A 17,477-nucleotide genomic window follows, 5' to 3' on the forward strand; every position below is an offset into this window, starting at 1 on the left:
TGGAGTGATGGTCAATCTGCATATTACTCTTTTATTAGATAGGATAGAGGCCTGGTGCATGGGTGGGGGCCAGCTGGTTTGCCCTGAAGGGTATCCTGGATCAGGGTGGGGGTTCCCTTGGGGCATGGGGTGGCCTGAGTGAGGGGCCTGTGGTGGTTTGCAGGCCAGCCACGCCCCCTGGCGACCCAAGCCGAGGCCCTGGTATCTGGAATTTATTTACCTTCTATAATTGAAACTTTGTAGCCTGGAGCGGAGCTAAGCCTCCTGCTCGCTCTGTGACCGGCAGCCATTTCTTTTGGGGTTTGTGTATCTTCTATAATTGAAACTTTGTAGCCTTAAGCGGAGGCCTGGGCCGGCCAGGTTGTGTGGAAAGCTTTGCTTCTTCCATTGGCAGGGGCAACCCAAGCCTTCCGCTCTTTCCAGCTCCGTGGCTGCCGCCATTTCTGTTTGGATTTGTTTACCTTCTGTAATTGAAACTTTGTAGCCTTGAGTGGAGGCTTAGGCTGTCAAGGGCAGGCGGAAAGCTTGGCTTCCTCTGTTGCCTGGGAAACCCAAGCCTCCCGCCTGCTCTCTGTGGATGTAGCCATCTTGGTTGGGTTTATTTGCATATTCGCTCTGATTGGCTGGTGGGTGTGGCGGAGTGATGGTTAATTTGCATATTACTATTTTATTAGGTAGGATACACTGAGTGGCCAGATTATTATGATCTGAACGCATAATAATCTGGCCACTCAGTGTATATCCTATAAAATAAAAGGCTAATATGCAAATTGTCCTGTTGACCAGGATATCGACCAGTAGGCAGGCTGGCCAACCGCTCATGTCCCCTCCCCCTGGCCAGGCTGACCGGATCCCACCCATGCACGAATTCATGCTCTGGGCTGAGTGGCCAGATTATTATGCATTCAGAGATCATAATAATCTGGCCACTCAGTGTATACATATATATATATTTTAAAAATAAATGGAAAAAATATCCTTGGGTGCAGATTAACAACAACAAAAAAGACATAAAAATTTCAATTTCAATTACTACAAATAAATTAAAATAAAAAGAAGAACATACAATCAGCCTTAGCAGGTGTGGCTCAGTTGTTTGGGCATTGTCCAGTACACCAAAAGGTTGCTGGTTGGATTCCAGGTCAGGGCACATGCCCAGCTCTGATAAAGGGGCATGCAGGAGGCAGTTGATCAATGTTATGCTCTCACATCAATCCCTTTCCCTCTCTCTCAAAATCAATAAAAAAGGAAAAAAAGAATATACAATTAAATGACTAAGCTTTGAATTCACTTTTAGAATGTTTCCTTTCTGGTTAAGCCACTAGTTTGAATTACATGTGGCTCCTTGATTAATTTTACATTTAATTTTCGTGAATCCCTTTTTTAAAATTTAATTTTATTTCATCATTTTGTAAATTATTTACATAGTTTCTAAAACAAATCTACAAATCAAGGTAATGTTTAAAGAATTTTATTCATGTTTCTTCCAACTAATCCCCTCATCCATCCTATATAATAAAAGCATAGTATGCAAATTGTCCCCTCAACCAGGAGTTGTCCGGGAGTTCGACCAGGCAGTGGGGCTGACCAGGGGAGGGGAGGAAGGCCCTGGCAGCGGTGGCGGCAGGTGGCCAGGGGAAGGGAGAGAGTACCTGACTGGCAGCCAGGAGGGAGTACTAGGGCCTCTAGTCCTATCTAATAAAGAGGGAATATGCAAATTGACCATCATGCCACCACAAAGATGGCATCGCCCATAGCCACAAGATGGCGGCGCCCAGTCCCCTCAGCCCTGCTGGAGTCCCCAGTCCTTTCACAGAAAATGGGTTGCCTCAAAAGTTGGTTAAGCTTCTTAGGACAAAAAGCATTCAAAATCTTTGAAAAGGGAATTCCAGTATTTATAAAAGTTTGGACTAGACAATTCAAGGTTATTTCCACTACAACCTTCTATGATTTTGTGATATTAACATTATGAATTCACATTGTACCGGCTGTATTGTATGTAAGCAGATATTATTTAAAGAAATGACCATTATTATTAAAACAACTCATAAAATCATACTGTTTGTATGTCAAGGACATTCTGTGTGATTTTCCTAATGGCTGGAGTTAATGCCCCTAAACTGGCAGTTGGACATCCCCTGAGGGGTCCCAGATTGGAGAGTGTGCAGCCTGGGCTGAGGGACACCCCCCTCCCCCATGCACTAATTTTGGGCACCGGGCCTCTAGTATGTAATAAAAAGTGTTGCCTTGTTTAGTGTGCTCAGTGGTTACAGTGCCAGCCTGTGCACTGAAGGTTCCATTCCTAGTCAAGGGCACATACCTCAGTTGAGGGTTTGCTTCCTGCCCCCATTCTGGGAGTGCAAGAGGCAACCAATCAGTGTGTCTCTCACATCAATGTCTCTCTCCCTTTCTCTCCTCCCCGCCTCCTTCTCACTATTTTCTCCCTCCCCCCTCTTTTCTGCTCTCTCTGAAAAGCAATGGAAATAAATGTCCTTGGGTGAGGGTTAACAACAACAACAACAAAAATGTTATGATTTACTCCTTAAAAAATATAAGCATATATTTTTCTATCTTTCTCCCTTTCTAGTGAAATAATATCGTTCTATAAACATTTTTTTCCATCTTGTTTTTTTCACCTTAGCAGTACTCTGGGGATCATGGTGTAGTGGTAATAAAGATATTCCTCAACAATCCTTATTATAGTAGTCCCTACTGGAGATACTCTCCAAGACCCACCCCCCAGATGATATCCAAAACTGGGGATATTACCAAATCATTCATACACACACACACACACACACACACACACACACACACACACACTATATTTTTTCCTATATTACTTTCATATCTATGATAACGTTTAATTTAGAAAATAGTTAACAGTAAGATATTAACAACAATAACGAATAAAATAGAACAATTTAACAATACACTATTATAAAAGTTATGGCAACATGGTCTCTATTCATGTCTTCCATGCAAAATTTAATGCCTTTTCCATTTTAACACAGTACATTATGTACTGTGGCTATAAATTTTATAGTTTGAGGTGCTATCGCAAAACTAACATGAATTTCATTTTCCTTCACAATTTCACGGGTAGAAAATTCATTCTTACTTAGATCTTAGCAGCCTCAGCATACAATTGTTTATTAAGTCAAGAATTTTTACTTTTCACTTAAAGGAAGCACTTTACGGCTTCTCTTTGGTATATCTGAATTGCGAACATGACTATTGCTCTTTGCGACCATTAAGTGAAATAAGGGTTACTTGAACACTAGAAGTTTGTTAGACGTCTGTTCCATTTTTTTTCCCTATTGATTCTTGGCCTTCTTTGAAAAGGGAATTCCAATATTTATAAAAGTTTGGACTAGACAATTCATTTTTAGATTATACAAATTAATGCTATCTAACCATTTGTGATATACTAGTAAGTTGCTATTCCCCGCCCCCACCCCCAAAGACAAGTTTATTACTCCTCTTTAAACGTCATTCTGAGCTTTGCTTTGAACTTTTCCTACCACTTTACTCTGAGGTATAGGAGTTTGGGAAGAACCGGTGGGTAGAGAATTGGGTAATAAGATTCACAGTAGTTTTTATGGAGATCAGAGACTTGATCATAATGTAAAACAAGGAGGTTGGATTTTCAGTGGTGATTAATGTAAACAGGAATATAAGGTTGAATGGATTTAGTCCATATCACTGTTAATGGGTGTTGGCGATATTTTTTTTTTTGTTACGGTTTGTTAAGTAGAACCTCAGGATGTCATCAGATGGTGAGCCAAGGTTCAACAAAAGACTGAAGGGAAAGTGAAATATAGAAGTTTATTACTGACAGGTCCTGGAGGAGGTACACAGTATACCTTGAGGATACACATGGAGAAGCCAATGCAGGGGTGCACAGAGAGTGAGCAGCAGGACCTGGAGCAGATGCCTTTATTAGGGTCTGGGTGGAGTGCTTTGGGGTTCCTAGGCTAAGGCTGGATTGGTCAGTTCAAACCAAAAAGAGTGGGTTTTTTGTAATCTCTAATGGGGATGAGGTCTCATCTATGGGGAACTAAAGGTGAAGGAGCTGGGAGGCAGGGGCTACTTTATCACAAAGGGTTTTGGGGGAGTCATATCAATCATATATATATATATATGTATATACATATATATATGTATGTATATATGTATGTATATACATACTTGTGATTCTTGAGGGCTATTATCTAGGGCAGTGGTCGGCAAACTGCGGCTCACGAACCACATGCGGCTCTTTGGCCCCTTGCGTGTGGCTCTTCCACAAAATACCACGGCCTGGGCGAATCTATTTTGAAGAAGTGGCGTTAGAAGAAGTTTAAGTTTAAAAAATTTGGCTCTCAAAAGAAAAGAAATTTCAATCGTTGTACTGTTGATATTTGGCGCTGTTGACTAATTAGTTTGCCGACCACTGATCTAGGGCATGTGCTTGCTTAGAGGAGCTAGTGTCAGTTCAAGAGCCCTTCAGGCCAGTTACCAAGGCAGTAACATTATGGAATAGTTGAAATTCTCAACAAGGGTTAGGGAGCTTGGGAAGACTTAAGATTCTAAAGATGTAATGCGATAAATTTGTGGTTCAGGAACTTTAAGCAACTTAGCACCACCTGTTACAGTGTGCCTCTGATGTCAATTGCTTGGTGGATCCTTTAGTGGACCTCAGTGGACGGGCTGCTCAGGAGGGAGTAATTCACATCTGGCTGATAGGGATTTCTGCCATGGCTTTACAAGTGTCACACAGTCTGTCATCAGAACGGTCCACTTTTGTTTTTTTTATTCAATTGGGTTTTTCTATTACAAAGAACTATAACGCTGACTTTCTGTAGAATATGTGTTTAATGAATGTTAACATTAATAAGTATTGGTTGTTTTTGTTCTTATTTCAGGCTACAGACAAGAGAAAAGCTTTAGAAGAGACCAAAGCCTATACAACCCAATCCCTAGCTAGTGTTGCTTATCAAATAAATGCATTGGCCAACAATGTACTCCAATTGCTGGACATCCAAGCCTCTCAGCTTCGGAGAATGGAGTCTTCCATCAATCATATCTCACAGGTAACAGCTTTTAAGTAGCTTTAAGCAACTGGCAGCATATGTCAAAGGAGTAGATAGCCTGGATATATGGATTCCTTACTCATTTTCTTACCGACTAACTAGTTACTATCACTTTCAGCTTTAGCTTTGAGATCAGTAAACCAACTCTTCCTTTTTTTTTTAACGTTTTTTGTTTGTTTGTTTGTGTGGTAAAATATACACCATAAAATTTTATCATTTCAACCATTTTTAAGTGTATAGTTCATTGGCATTAGGTATATTCACATTGTTGTACAATCATCACCACTTACCCTATTTCTCTTATAAGATCTTTCTTGAAGTAAAATAAATTGCACACAAAGCATACAGTTTTATAAAATTTGATACATACATTATCCATGAGACCATCAGTACATTCAAGATAATGAACATCCTCCCCAAATTTCTTCATATCTTCATACTCCTTTGTTATCCCTCTTCGTTTTCTATACCCTGTCCTCAGGCTTTCTGTCACTATGGATTAGTTTACATTTTCTGAAGTTTTATATAAATGAAATCAAATGTTATATACCATTTGTTTGTCAGGCTATTTTCAATCAGCATAATTATTTGGAGATTCATTCATGTTGTATATAAAAATAGTTCACTCCTTTGTATTGCTGAGTACTATTCCATTGTTCCACATTTTGTTTATCCATTTATGGGTCTTTTTCTTTTTAAATATACTTTTATTTTTTAAAAAATTTGTGCTTGTGCCATGCACTTTAAAAAATATATATATTTTTATTGATTTCAGAGAGGAAGGGTGAGAGAGAGAGAGAGACAGAGAGAGAGAGAGAGAGAGATAGATTAAGATGAGAGAGAATCATCGATCAGCTGTCTCCTGCATGCCCCCCACTGGGGATCGAGCATACAACCCGGGCATGTGTCCCTGACCTGAATCGAACCTGGGACCCTTCAGTCTGACACTCTATCCACTCAGCCAAACTGGCTAGGACAAGAATATATTTTTATTGACTTCAGAGAGGAAGGGAAAAGGAGAGAGAGATAGAAACATCAGTGATGAGAGAAAATCATCAATTGGCTGCCTCCTGCAAGCCCCCTACTGCTGGGGATGGCCCACCACGGGGGCCTGTGCCTGATTGGGAATTGAACCATGACCTCCTGGTTCATAGGTCAATGCTTAACCACTGAGTGACACAGGCTGGGTTATCTATTTACATGTTGATGGACATCTGGATTGTTTTCAGGTTTTGCCTATTACAAATAAAACTGTGAATATTTGCCTAAACCGATTTGGCTCAGTGGATGGAGTGTCGGTCTGCGGACTTGGGGGTCCCAGGTTCCATTCCGGTCAAGGGCATGTACTGTGGTTGCGGGACATCCCCGGTGGGGGGTGTGCAGGAGGCGGCTGATCGATGTTTCTCTCTCATCGATGTTTCTAGCTCTCTATCCCTCTCCCTTCCTCTCTGTGGAGAATCAATAAAATATATTAAAAAAAAAAACACCAAAAAACAACAACAAAAAAACCCCTGAATATTTGTGTACAAGTCTTTATATGGTCATGTGTTTTTATTTCTCTTGGGTAAATTAGCTTCCGCTGAGTGGAATGGCTAGGTCACATGGTAGATGTCTAACATTATAACCAAATTTATAGCCAAATTGTTTTCCAAAATGATTATACCATTTTACCTTCCCATCAACACTAATGAGAGTTTTAATTGCTTCACATTCTCACCAGTGCTTGCTCTGGTCAGTTTTTAAAATTTTAGCCATTCCAATAGGTATGTAGTAGTGTCTTATTGTGGTTTTAATCTCCCTTTCCCTAGTGATTAATGATTTCGAATATCTTTTCATGTGTTTTCTGTAGATTTCACTATTTAAGCCTTGCATTTCTTTGTCAGATTTATTCCAAAGTATATCATATTTTTGAGCTATTTGGTATTTATTTTAAATCTTAACTTGATTTTTTCTTGCTTATATATACAGAAATACAATTGATATTGATAAACTTTGTGTGCTTGTTAAAGTCACTTAATAGTTACAGCATTTATTATATAAATTCCCGGATTTTCTATGTAGAATATCATGTTTATAAATAAAAAGTTTTACTTTTTTCCTTTTCTATTTTTCTTGCTTTTTACTTTTATGTATTTTTGCCTTACTGCACTAGTTTGAAGCTTCAAGACAATGTTGAAATAGGAATAGTGAAAGTGGTCATTGTTATCTTGTTGCTATTTTAGTAGAAAGCATTCAGTCTTTTACTATAAGTATAATTATAGTCTATGTTTTCCAGAAATATGCTGTATGAAGTTGTTTTCTAGTGCTAGTTTGCTGAGAGTTCTTATCAGAAATGGGTAATGGATTTTATAAAAAACTTTTTCTTTGTTGAAATGATCATGTATATATTTTTTGGTCTGTTAATATGGTGAATTACATTTTTTTTTCTTTTAAATGTTAAACTGGCCTTGCTTTCTTGGGATAAATTACTTGATTGTGATGTATTATCTAGTTCATAGGTTTTTAGACTTATTTTTCTAAAATTTTGTTAAAAATTTTGTTTCTATGCTCCTGAGAGTTATTGGTCTAGCTTTCTTGTAATATCTGGTTTTGGTGTCAGTATCTTCAATTTTATGAAAAAAAATATGTGTAGAATTGATATTCATTCTTCTTTAAACGTTTGGCAGAATTTACCAGTGAAGCCATCTAGAGCTGGAGTTTTCTTGGTAGGGAGGTTTTTTAACTATATATTTAATTACTTTAATAGATATAAGGCTCTTATGTTTATCTGTTTCATATTTATTGATCTTTGTATTTTTCCAATATTATTTGGCCATTTCCCCCAAGTTGTCATTTATTTGCATAAAGCTGTTAATAACATTCTCTTCTCCTGTTGAAAACTATAGCTGTAGTGATGTTACAAGACTAATTAAAAAAATTTTTTTTAAAGCCTCACCCAAAGATATTTTTCCATTGATTTCTTAGAGGGAGTGGAAGAGAGAGGGAAAGATAGAGAAATACCGATATGAGAGGAACACATCGATTGGTTGCCTCTTGCATGTGCCTTGTCAGGGCCAGGCTGGGGAGGATCCTGCAGCTGAAGTATGTACCCTTGACTGGAATTGAACCTTGGACCTTTTGATCCACAAGCCAACCCTCTATCCACTGAGCCAAACTGGCTAGGGCTCATTACTAATTTTTAATCTTGGTAATTGGCGTCTTCTCTCTCTCTTTGTTTTTTAATCTTTACCTGTGGATATTTTTTCCATGGCTTTTCAGGGAGAGTAGAAGGGAGGGAAGGTTGGGGTGGAAGAGAGAAAGCAATTGACAGATTGGTTCTTGTCATCTTCATGATATGGATTAAAATTGTATTTTTAAAGAATATTATAAAGTTGTATAACTTTATTTTTTATTGAATTTATTAGGGATGACTTTGGTTAATACAATTATATAGGTTTCAGGTGTACAATTATATAATACACTAGAGGCCCGGTGCATGAAAATTCATGCACTGGAAGGGGGGTCCCTCAGCCCGGCCTGCCCCCTGTCACAGTCCAGAAGCCCTCAGGGGTGGGAGGCAACTCGGTGATCAGGGCAAGGCAATGCCCCCTCACACCTCTGCTGCTGCTGGCCTTGGTTACCTGAGCCTTGGGTGGCCCTGGGCTGCTGGGCAGCCGCCATCCAAGGGTTGCCTGTGCCTTGGGCTGGCCCTGGGCGGCAGCAGGGGCTGATGGGACTGGGGGACTCCGGAGGCAGGTGCACAGAGAAACTGGGCCCGCCTGCCGCCCAGGTGGGGCTGTGATGGGGTTGGGTGCTGCCATCTTGTGGCTGTGGGTGCCACCATATTTGAGGGCATGGCAGTCAATTAGCATATTCCCTTCTTATTGACTGTGGGCACCACCATCTTTGAGGGTGGGGCAGTCAATTAGCATATTCCCTCCTTATTGGCTGTGGGTGCCACCATCTTTGTGACAGCGTGATGGTCAATTAGCATATTCCCTCTTTATTAGATAGGATTATTTGTATATTGTATTATATGTTTACCACCCAAGTCAAGTCTCCTTCCATTGCCATTTATCCCCCCCATCCTCTTTGTATAACATTCTTACAATCATAGGAAGAATGTGAAAAATTCTCTGAGTTTCCTGCCAAAATCCTATTATGGAATGGTATTTATTACCTTAAACTTGGCTATTTTAAGACTGATATGCCACCTAAATAGTTGCTAACTTTCCTCTATTTTTTTTTGTAAATATGAAGGCCCCCAAATCAAATGATTTAAGGCAAATTTCCTTACCTCCTTTAATGAAGCCTTTTGCTTTAGTTATAGCTATTAAAAAGATAAGTTATAGAGGAACAAGCTGTAATAAGGTGTACTAATATAGAATACTAGAGGCCTAGTACACGAATTCATGCATGTGCGTGGTCGGGTGGGCCCGCTCCAATTGGGGTTGGGGTTGATCAGGGAAGGGGCCGGCTGGGGGCAAGGGGCTGTGGACAGTTGGCCGGCCGGCCCTGCCTCCCATCAGGGTGGGGTGGGGCTGATTGGGGGCAGGGCTGGCCAGGGGGAGGGGTTGCGGGCCGTTGGCCAGCTTGTCTCGCCCCCTGCTTGAACTCCTGGGCAAGGGGACAATTTGCATATTAGCCTTTTATTATATAGGATAGATTTTTTTTTTAATGTAATTCATACTACAGAGCATATAAATGTTTATTTGGGGAAGTTGAGGGGCTAAACCTTGTCTTGACACCAAGCCATATTTTGTTATTATCCTACCTAATAAAAGAGTAATATCCAAATTGACCCTAACTCTGCTACACCCACAAGCCACACCCACCAACCAATCAGAGCGAGTATGCAAATTAACCCAACCAAGATGGCTACAGCCACAGAGAAAGTAGGAGGGAGGTTGGGTTTCCAAGGCGATAGAAGAAGCCAAGCTTTCTGCCTGCCCTGGCCGGCCTAAGCCTCCACTCAAGACTACAAAGTTTCAATTATAGAAGGTAAACAAATCCAAACAGAAATGGTGGCAGCCACGGAGCAAGCAGGAGGCTTGGCTCCGCTTCAGGATACAAAGTTTCAGTTGTAGAAGGTAAATAAATTCCAGATACCAGGGCCTCCACTTGGGTCGCCAGGAGGCGTGGCTGGCCTGCAAACCACCACAGGCCCCTCGCTCAGGCCACCCCACGCCCCAAGGGAACCCCCACCCTGATCCGGGACACCCTTCAGGGCAAACCAGCTGGCCCCCACCCCTGTACCAGGCCTCTATTCTATCTAATAAAAGAGTAATATGCAGATTGACCATCACTCCAACACACAATATGGCTGCCCCCATGTAGACACAAGATGGCCACCACAAGATGGCCAGCAGGAGAGGGCAGTTGGGAGGAACCAGGCCTGCAAGGGAGGGCAGTTGAGAGGAACCAGGCCTGCAAGGGAGGGCAGTTGGAGGTGATCAACCCTGCAGGGGAGGGCAGTTAGGGGTGACCAGGCCGGCAGAGGAGGGAAGTTGGGGGCAAACAGGCTGGCAGGGGAGCAGTTAGACATCAATCAGGGTGGCAGGGGAGTGGTTAGGGGTTGATCAGGCTGGCAGGCAGAAGCGGTTAGGGGCAATCAGGAAGGCAGGCAGGCGAGCAGTTGGGAGCCAGCAATCCTGGATTGTGAGAGGGCAGTCAGACATCCCTCGAGGGGTCCCAGATTGGAGAGGGTGCAGGCTGGCCTGAGGGATACCTCCCCCCTCATGCACTAATTTCGTGCACCGGGCCTCTAGTATAAATAGAAAAGGCTAAGTGGTCTTGCGCATGTGCGATACATATAAAGCTCTCACTGGCGCCAATCCCACGCATGTGTTTTCATCTGTCATTGTTGATTGTCAATTTGATTGTTTTTGTTGACATTCAGAAGCTGAAAGAAAGCGGTGGCATTGCATGGAAGTAACAATGGCGATTAAATATGACCGTAATAGTGATCCGGGTAGATATAATTCTCCCTGTGTAACTGAAGTTGCAGTCATATTCAGAAACGAAGATGGAGGACCTCCTTTTGAAAGGGACTTGCTCATTCATTGTAAACCAGATCCCAATACTCCAAATGCCACTAAAATGAGACAAATCAGTATCCTGTTTCCTACATTAGATGCAATGACATATCCTATTATTTTCCCAAATGGTGAAAAAGGCTGGGGAACTATATCGTATTAAGACTCAGAGACAACTGTGTAATCGTCAAAAATACTAGATTCAACAGATGATGCCGAAAAGGAAAATTTCCCCATCAAATTTCTTAAAAGTGTTACTCCTTTGGGAATGCTGTGTCATAAATTAGAATTGAAAGTAGGTGCAATCACCATGCTACTGAGAAATCTTAATAGTAAATGGGGTCTTTGTAATGGTACTAGATTTATTATCAAAAGATTGCGACCTCACATAATCAAAGCTGAAGTATTAACAGAATCTGCGGAGGAGAGGTTTGTCTGATTCCACGAATTGATTTGTCTACATCTGACACTGGCCTCAGTGTTAGAATAAGTTTAATCAATTTATCAGTCATTGTTTTTATCAATATTGTTTTTGTATCATGTTTTTGTTGATTTTATATTATGTTTTTGTGGGTTTTTTAAAATATATTTTATTGATTTTTTACAGAGAGGAAGGGAGAGGGATAGAGAGTTAGAAACATTGATGAGAGAGAAACATCTATCAGCTGCCTCCTGCACACCTTCTACTGGGGTTGTGCCTGCAACCACGGTACATGCCCTTGACCGGAATCAAACCTGGAACCTTTCAGTCTGCAGGCACACACTCTATCCACTGAGCCAAACCGGTTAGGGCTGTTTTTGTTGTTTTTATGTCATGTCATGTCTTATTTATTTATTAATCAGTTTATATATTATTTTCATATACATTTTACTAATTTTCTTTCATCTCGGACACATCTTATATAACAGTGATGGGGAACCTATGACATGCGTGTCAGCACTGACACGCGTAGCCATTTCTGATGACACGCGGCCGCTGAGGCGGCCACATGCCGAGGATGAAACATTTGCTGCTCCTGAGGATGAAACATTTGCGAAATAATGTTTTTTCCTCAAAGTGACACACAACCCGGGTTATGTTCAGTTTTTTGGCGAAGTTTGACACACCAAGCTCAAAAGGTTGCCCATCACTGCTATATAATAAAAGGCTAATATGCAAATTGACCACATGGTGGAACGACTGGTTGCTATGACACACTATGACCACCAGCTCAACGCAGGAGCTGCCCCCTGGTGGTCAGTGCACTCCCACAGGTGGAGCGCCACTCAGCCAGAAGCCCGGCTCACGGCTGGCAAGCGCAGTGGCAGTGGCGGGAGTGCTAATGATGTACCTAAGCCAACAGTCGGATATCCCCTGAGGGCTCCCAGACTTCGAGAGGGTGCATGCTAGGCTGAGGGACCCTCCCCCCTCCTCCCTCCCCCCAGTGCATGAATGTCATGCACCAGGCCTCTAGTCTATTATAGAGAAAGGGCGAATAGTGATATTAAAATATTTCTTCTAATTAATTTCCTTTCAATGTGCATGAATTCGTGCACCAGGCCACTAGTAATATAATAAAAGCTATTACTTCTTTTTGTTTTTTTCTGCGTGCAAGACTGTTAAAAAGCCTTTATACATATTAACTCATTTAATCCTCATAATAACGTTGTGAGGTTGATCTGATTGTTTGTTTTAAAATTTCATGTGTTTTTTAAGAAAAATTAGGGCATAGAGTGGTTTAAGTAACTTGCCCAAGGTCATACAGCTAGTAAATGGTAGGTAGTCTTTTAAATCTGTGTATTCTTGTTCCTGAGCCATTATAATAACTGACATTTCTACAGAATTTAAAATATAGGATTTTTTAAAAAATGTTTTAAATTAATTTTTAGAAGAGAGAGGAAGGGGGAGAGGGGAGGAGGGGGAGAGAGAGAAAGAGAGAAAGGAGAGAGAGAGAGAGAGAGAGAGAGAGAGAGAGAGAGAGAGAGAGAGAAAGATTGATTGTCTGCCTCCTGCATACTTCCCAATTGGGATCTGGGCATGTGCCCTGACTGGGAATCGAACCATAACCTTGTGGCTTATAGGTTGAGACTCAACCATGAGGTACACTGGCCAGGCTATCTTTTTAATAAGAGAGAGACACTCATGAAATATTAAAACAAAAATTATTCTTAGAAAGGAATAGTAAGTTGGGGAATAAGTACAAATTCATGAACTGATATTTAAAAGATAAATTGTGATTTAATGTTTTCTTGAAACTTCATATTTACTTAGATCCTAGTTTGCGTAAAAATGGTTATACTTAAATTAAGCACAATTTTTTCTTTTTTGGATGCATGTATAGTTATCATGTGGAGTATTCTTATATTCTTAAGAAAGAGGCAACAGAAAAGTGTCATTGGCTGGTACTAAAACATTTCATATGGTTAGTTACAGATCCAATTTTTCCCAGTATTAAATATATATTTCAGAATATATACACTGATGCCAGTGTTTTAGATTCTGTTTTCCACCAAAGTCTTATTTTGTAGCTCATCTTTTCTAAATAGAACTATTTTACAGTGTTTATATAGGTCATTCTGAATCAAATTAACTTCACAGTTGATTGGGACCTTGTTTCAAGCTTATTGAACAAAGCTCTGTAATTCCACATTTTGGGCATAGGGCCATTTCCAGAGCCTGGTCCAAATAAGCAGTAACAGACTAAGATTGTCTCTTTCTTGGGTAAAGGCTTTCTCTGTTTGGCTTGTCTCAGGACTCTTACACTTTTTCTACTTGTTTCTTACTCCTCTCCTTTTTCTATTCAGGTCAGAAGTGTTTCAGTTTTTATTCTGTAGTTCTTATTTTAGCAAACATTTATTGTGCTTTTAAACTCATATACAAGGTTCTTTGCTTGAAACCTATAATTCCCTCTCTGAATTGGCAGAGGCATTTGTGAGGCCTTCCAATATGATACAGAAAATATGTGCAATATTAAATAGTTTTGCTATGTCATAGTTCTTTCTTGCCTGCTTTTTTTGTCTTTTGATAATTAAGAAAGGATTTTTCTGGAAGATCTTTAAAAGAAGAATGCCCCCTTTCCACACCCCCAAATTGGTAAGGGAAAATTAAGAGAACATAATTAAAATAACATTTTGGTACAATAGTTTTAATAACCATATCTTAAAAGATAACTTGAAAATATTATCTTTTAATGAGATTTATCTTTTTAACACTAGAGGCCTGGTGCATGAAAATTCATGCACTGGAGGGGGGGGTCCCTCAGCCCAGCCTGCCCCCTCTCACAATCCCAGAGCCCTCAGAGGTGACCCAGCGATCAGGGGAAGGCGACGCCCCATCACACCTCTGCTGCTGTCACTGCTGGCTCCAGCCTCTACTGGCCCTGGTTTACCTGAGCCTCGGGTGGCCCTGGGCGGCTGGGCAGCAGCTATCCGAGGCTTGCCTGCACCTTGGGCCGGCCCTGGGCAGCCGTATTATCTCTTTATGAGATTTAACTTTTTATTTTAACATTTGTTTTAAAATATATTTTATTGATTTTCTACAGAGAGGAAGAGAGAGGGTTAGAGAGTTAGAAACATCGATGAGAGAGAAACATCGATCAGCTGCCTCTTGCACACCCCCCACTGGGGATGTGCCCGCAACCAAGGTACATGCCCTTGACCGGAATCGAACCTGGGACCCTTGAGTTCGCAGGCCAACGCTCTATCCACTGAGCCAAACCGGTTTCGGCAATTTTAACATTTGTTTTAAAAAACATACATTTCTTTCTAAATGGAATAACTTGGAATATTTTAATTATTCCTTTAGAACCTTATTCAGTTTCTAATTTCATATTGTAAATGGCTGCTTGGTCCTTAAAAAGAAATTGTGAGATTGGTTTTCAATTTCCTTAGTCTTTCTTTGAGAGAGAGAGAGAGAGAGAGAGAGAGAGAGAGAGAGAGAGAGATCATTTTGTTGCTTCACCTATTTATGCATTCATTGGTTGCTTTCTGGCCAGGGTTGTCTTTAGTAACTTCTTTAAAAAAATCTTAATTGTTCAGAGTATTACAGATGTCCCCCTTCCCCCCACCCTTATTGTCTCCCTCCACCCGGTTCCCGCCCCTCCCCAGGACTCACCACCCTGTTGTCTGTGTCCGTAGGTAATGCATATATGCATGTAAGTTCTTTGTTTACTCCCTCACCCTCTCCCCAAGATTTATTACTCTGTTCCATGTTTCCATGCCTCTGATTCTATTTTATTTTATAAAAATATTTTTATTGATTTCAGAGAGGAAGGGAGAGGGAGAGAGAGAGAGAGAGAAATATCATTGATGAGAGAGAGAATCATTGATCACCTGCCTCCGGCATATCCCCCACTGGGGATCGAGCCTGCAACCTGGGCATGTGTCCTTGACCGGAATTGAACCCGGGACCCTTCAATCCACAGGTCGACACTGTCCGTTGGGCCAAACCAGCTATGGCTGGTTCTATTTTATTCAACAGTTTATTTTGTTCATTAGGTTCCTAGTTTGTTTATTTTTAAATTCAGTTGTTGATAGATACATATTTATTGCCATTTTATTCATATTTTTTATCGCCGTGCCCCCCCCCCCCCCCTTCTTCTTAAAGAACACCCTTCAACATTTCATGTAATACTGGTTTGGTGGTGATGAACTCCTTTAGCTTTTTTCTTGTCTGTGAAGCTCTTTAACTGACCTTCAATTCTAAATGATAGCTTTGCTGAGAAGAGTAATCTTGGTTGTAGGTCCTTGCTATTTATTACTTTGAATATTTCTTGCCACTCCCTTCTGCAAAGTTTCTGTTGAGAAATCAGCTCACAGACGTATGGGTACTCCCTTGTAGGTAACTAACTGATTTTTTTTTTCTTGCTGCTTTTAAGATTTTCTCTTTTGTCCTTAACCTTTGGCATTTTAATTATGATGTGTCTTGGTGTGGGCCTTTTTGGGTTCCTCTTGTTTGGGACTCTGTGATCCCGGGACTTAAGTCTATTTCTTTTACCTGGTAGCGGAAGTTTTCTGTCATTGTTTCTTCAAATAGGTTTTCAATATCTTGCTCTGTCTCTTCTTCTGGCACCTCCATCATGCGCCAGTTGACGTTGTCCCAGAGGCTCCTTATACTATCTCCATATTTTTGGATTATTTTTTTCTTTTTGCTCTTTTGACTGGGTGTTTTCTGCTTCTTCATATTCCAAATCTTTGATTTGATTCTTAAAATCCTCTACTCTACTGTTGAATCCCTGTAAATTATTATTTACTAGAGGCCCAGTGCACAGATGCGTGCACTGGTGGAGTCCCTCGGCCTGGCCTGCACCCTCGCACAATCTGGGACCCCTTGGGGGATGTTGGACTGCCAGTTTCAGCCCAATCCCTGCAGGCCCGGCTGAGGGACCCCACCAGTGCACAAATCCATGCACCAGGCCTCTAGTATGCATACAAAATCTTTGGTTAATCTCTTCCTGCCCTCCCCCCTTCTCTCTGAGATTCATCAGTCTGTTTCATGTTTCCATGCCTGTGCGTTGAACGTCTGCCCCCTGGTGGTCAGTGCGTGTCATAGTTACCGGTCGAACGGTCACTTAGGCTTATATAGATAGATAGATAGATAGATTTCAGTTAGTGTATATTAATTTCTGATTGATCTTTTTTTCACGTCTTTGATGTTCTCACTAAGATCCTTAAATTCTCACGAAGTCCTTTGTAGCTCTCATTAAGATCCTTGAGGATCTTTATAACCATTGTTTTGAACTCTGTATCTAGTAGTGTGCTTGCTTCCATTTTATTTAGTTGTTTTCCTGGAGATTTCTTCTATTTTTTCATTTGTGGCATGTTTCTTTGCCTTCTCATTTTAGCTGCTTCCCTGTGTTTGTTTCTTTGTATTAGGTAGAGTTGCTGTGTCTCCTGGTATTGGTAGAGTGCCTTGTGTAGTAGGTGTCCTGTAGGGTTTAGAGGCTCAGTCTCCCTAGTCACTTAAGCTAGGCACTCTAGGTGCGTCCCTGTGTGATCTGTGTGCACTGTCCTGTTGTAGTTGAGTCTTGATTGCTGTTGGTGTCACTAGTAGGAAATGACCTCCAGGCCAATTGGCTGTGAGGACCAGCTGGGACTACAGTGGAAGAGCTGCTTGCAAGAGACCTCACCCCTATGGAGCAGGACTTGCTTCAGGGAGGCTTTGGTACTCATTTAGTCTGTCCATTGAGTGTGTTGCTCATGGATGTGTATAATTGTAATTGGTGTGGTCTGAAGCTGTCCACTGGATGCACTGGCTCTGGGGCCTCCAGGGAGATGCAAAGTTAGCCACTGCCTGTGCACTGCCTGAGGCCACCTGGCAGGAGCTACAGAGTGATCTGCAAATGGCTGCTACTTGTGTTGGGTTTGAAAGGGCCCAGGAGAGACCAAGCTGTGAATCTAGGCAGGCTGC

At 41.2% G+C, this 17,477-nt stretch overlaps 1 protein-coding gene across 10 annotated transcripts in view; it reads left to right on the forward strand.

Moving 5' to 3' along the window:
- The window catches only part of ABI1 (abl interactor 1), a 125,501-nt gene that overhangs the window by 46,149 nt on the left and 61,875 nt on the right, over positions 1-17,477 (forward strand). For 8 of the 10 annotated variants that reach the window (XM_054725662.1, XM_054725660.1, XM_054725667.1 and 5 more), the window contains exon 2: positions 4,908-5,075. The exons of the other annotated variants lie outside the window; for them this stretch is intronic. In XM_054725662.1, coding sequence (XP_054581637.1) covers positions 4,908-5,075 — 168 coding nt within the window. The remainder of the gene's footprint in view (positions 1-4,907; positions 5,076-17,477) is intronic. 10 annotated transcript variants of the gene reach the window in all.

The sequence above is a fragment of the Eptesicus fuscus genome, chromosome 2 (assembly GCF_027574615.1).
Source record: "Eptesicus fuscus isolate TK198812 chromosome 2, DD_ASM_mEF_20220401, whole genome shotgun sequence".
In the NCBI taxonomy this organism is placed as follows: Eukaryota; Metazoa; Chordata; class Mammalia; order Chiroptera; family Vespertilionidae; genus Eptesicus; species Eptesicus fuscus.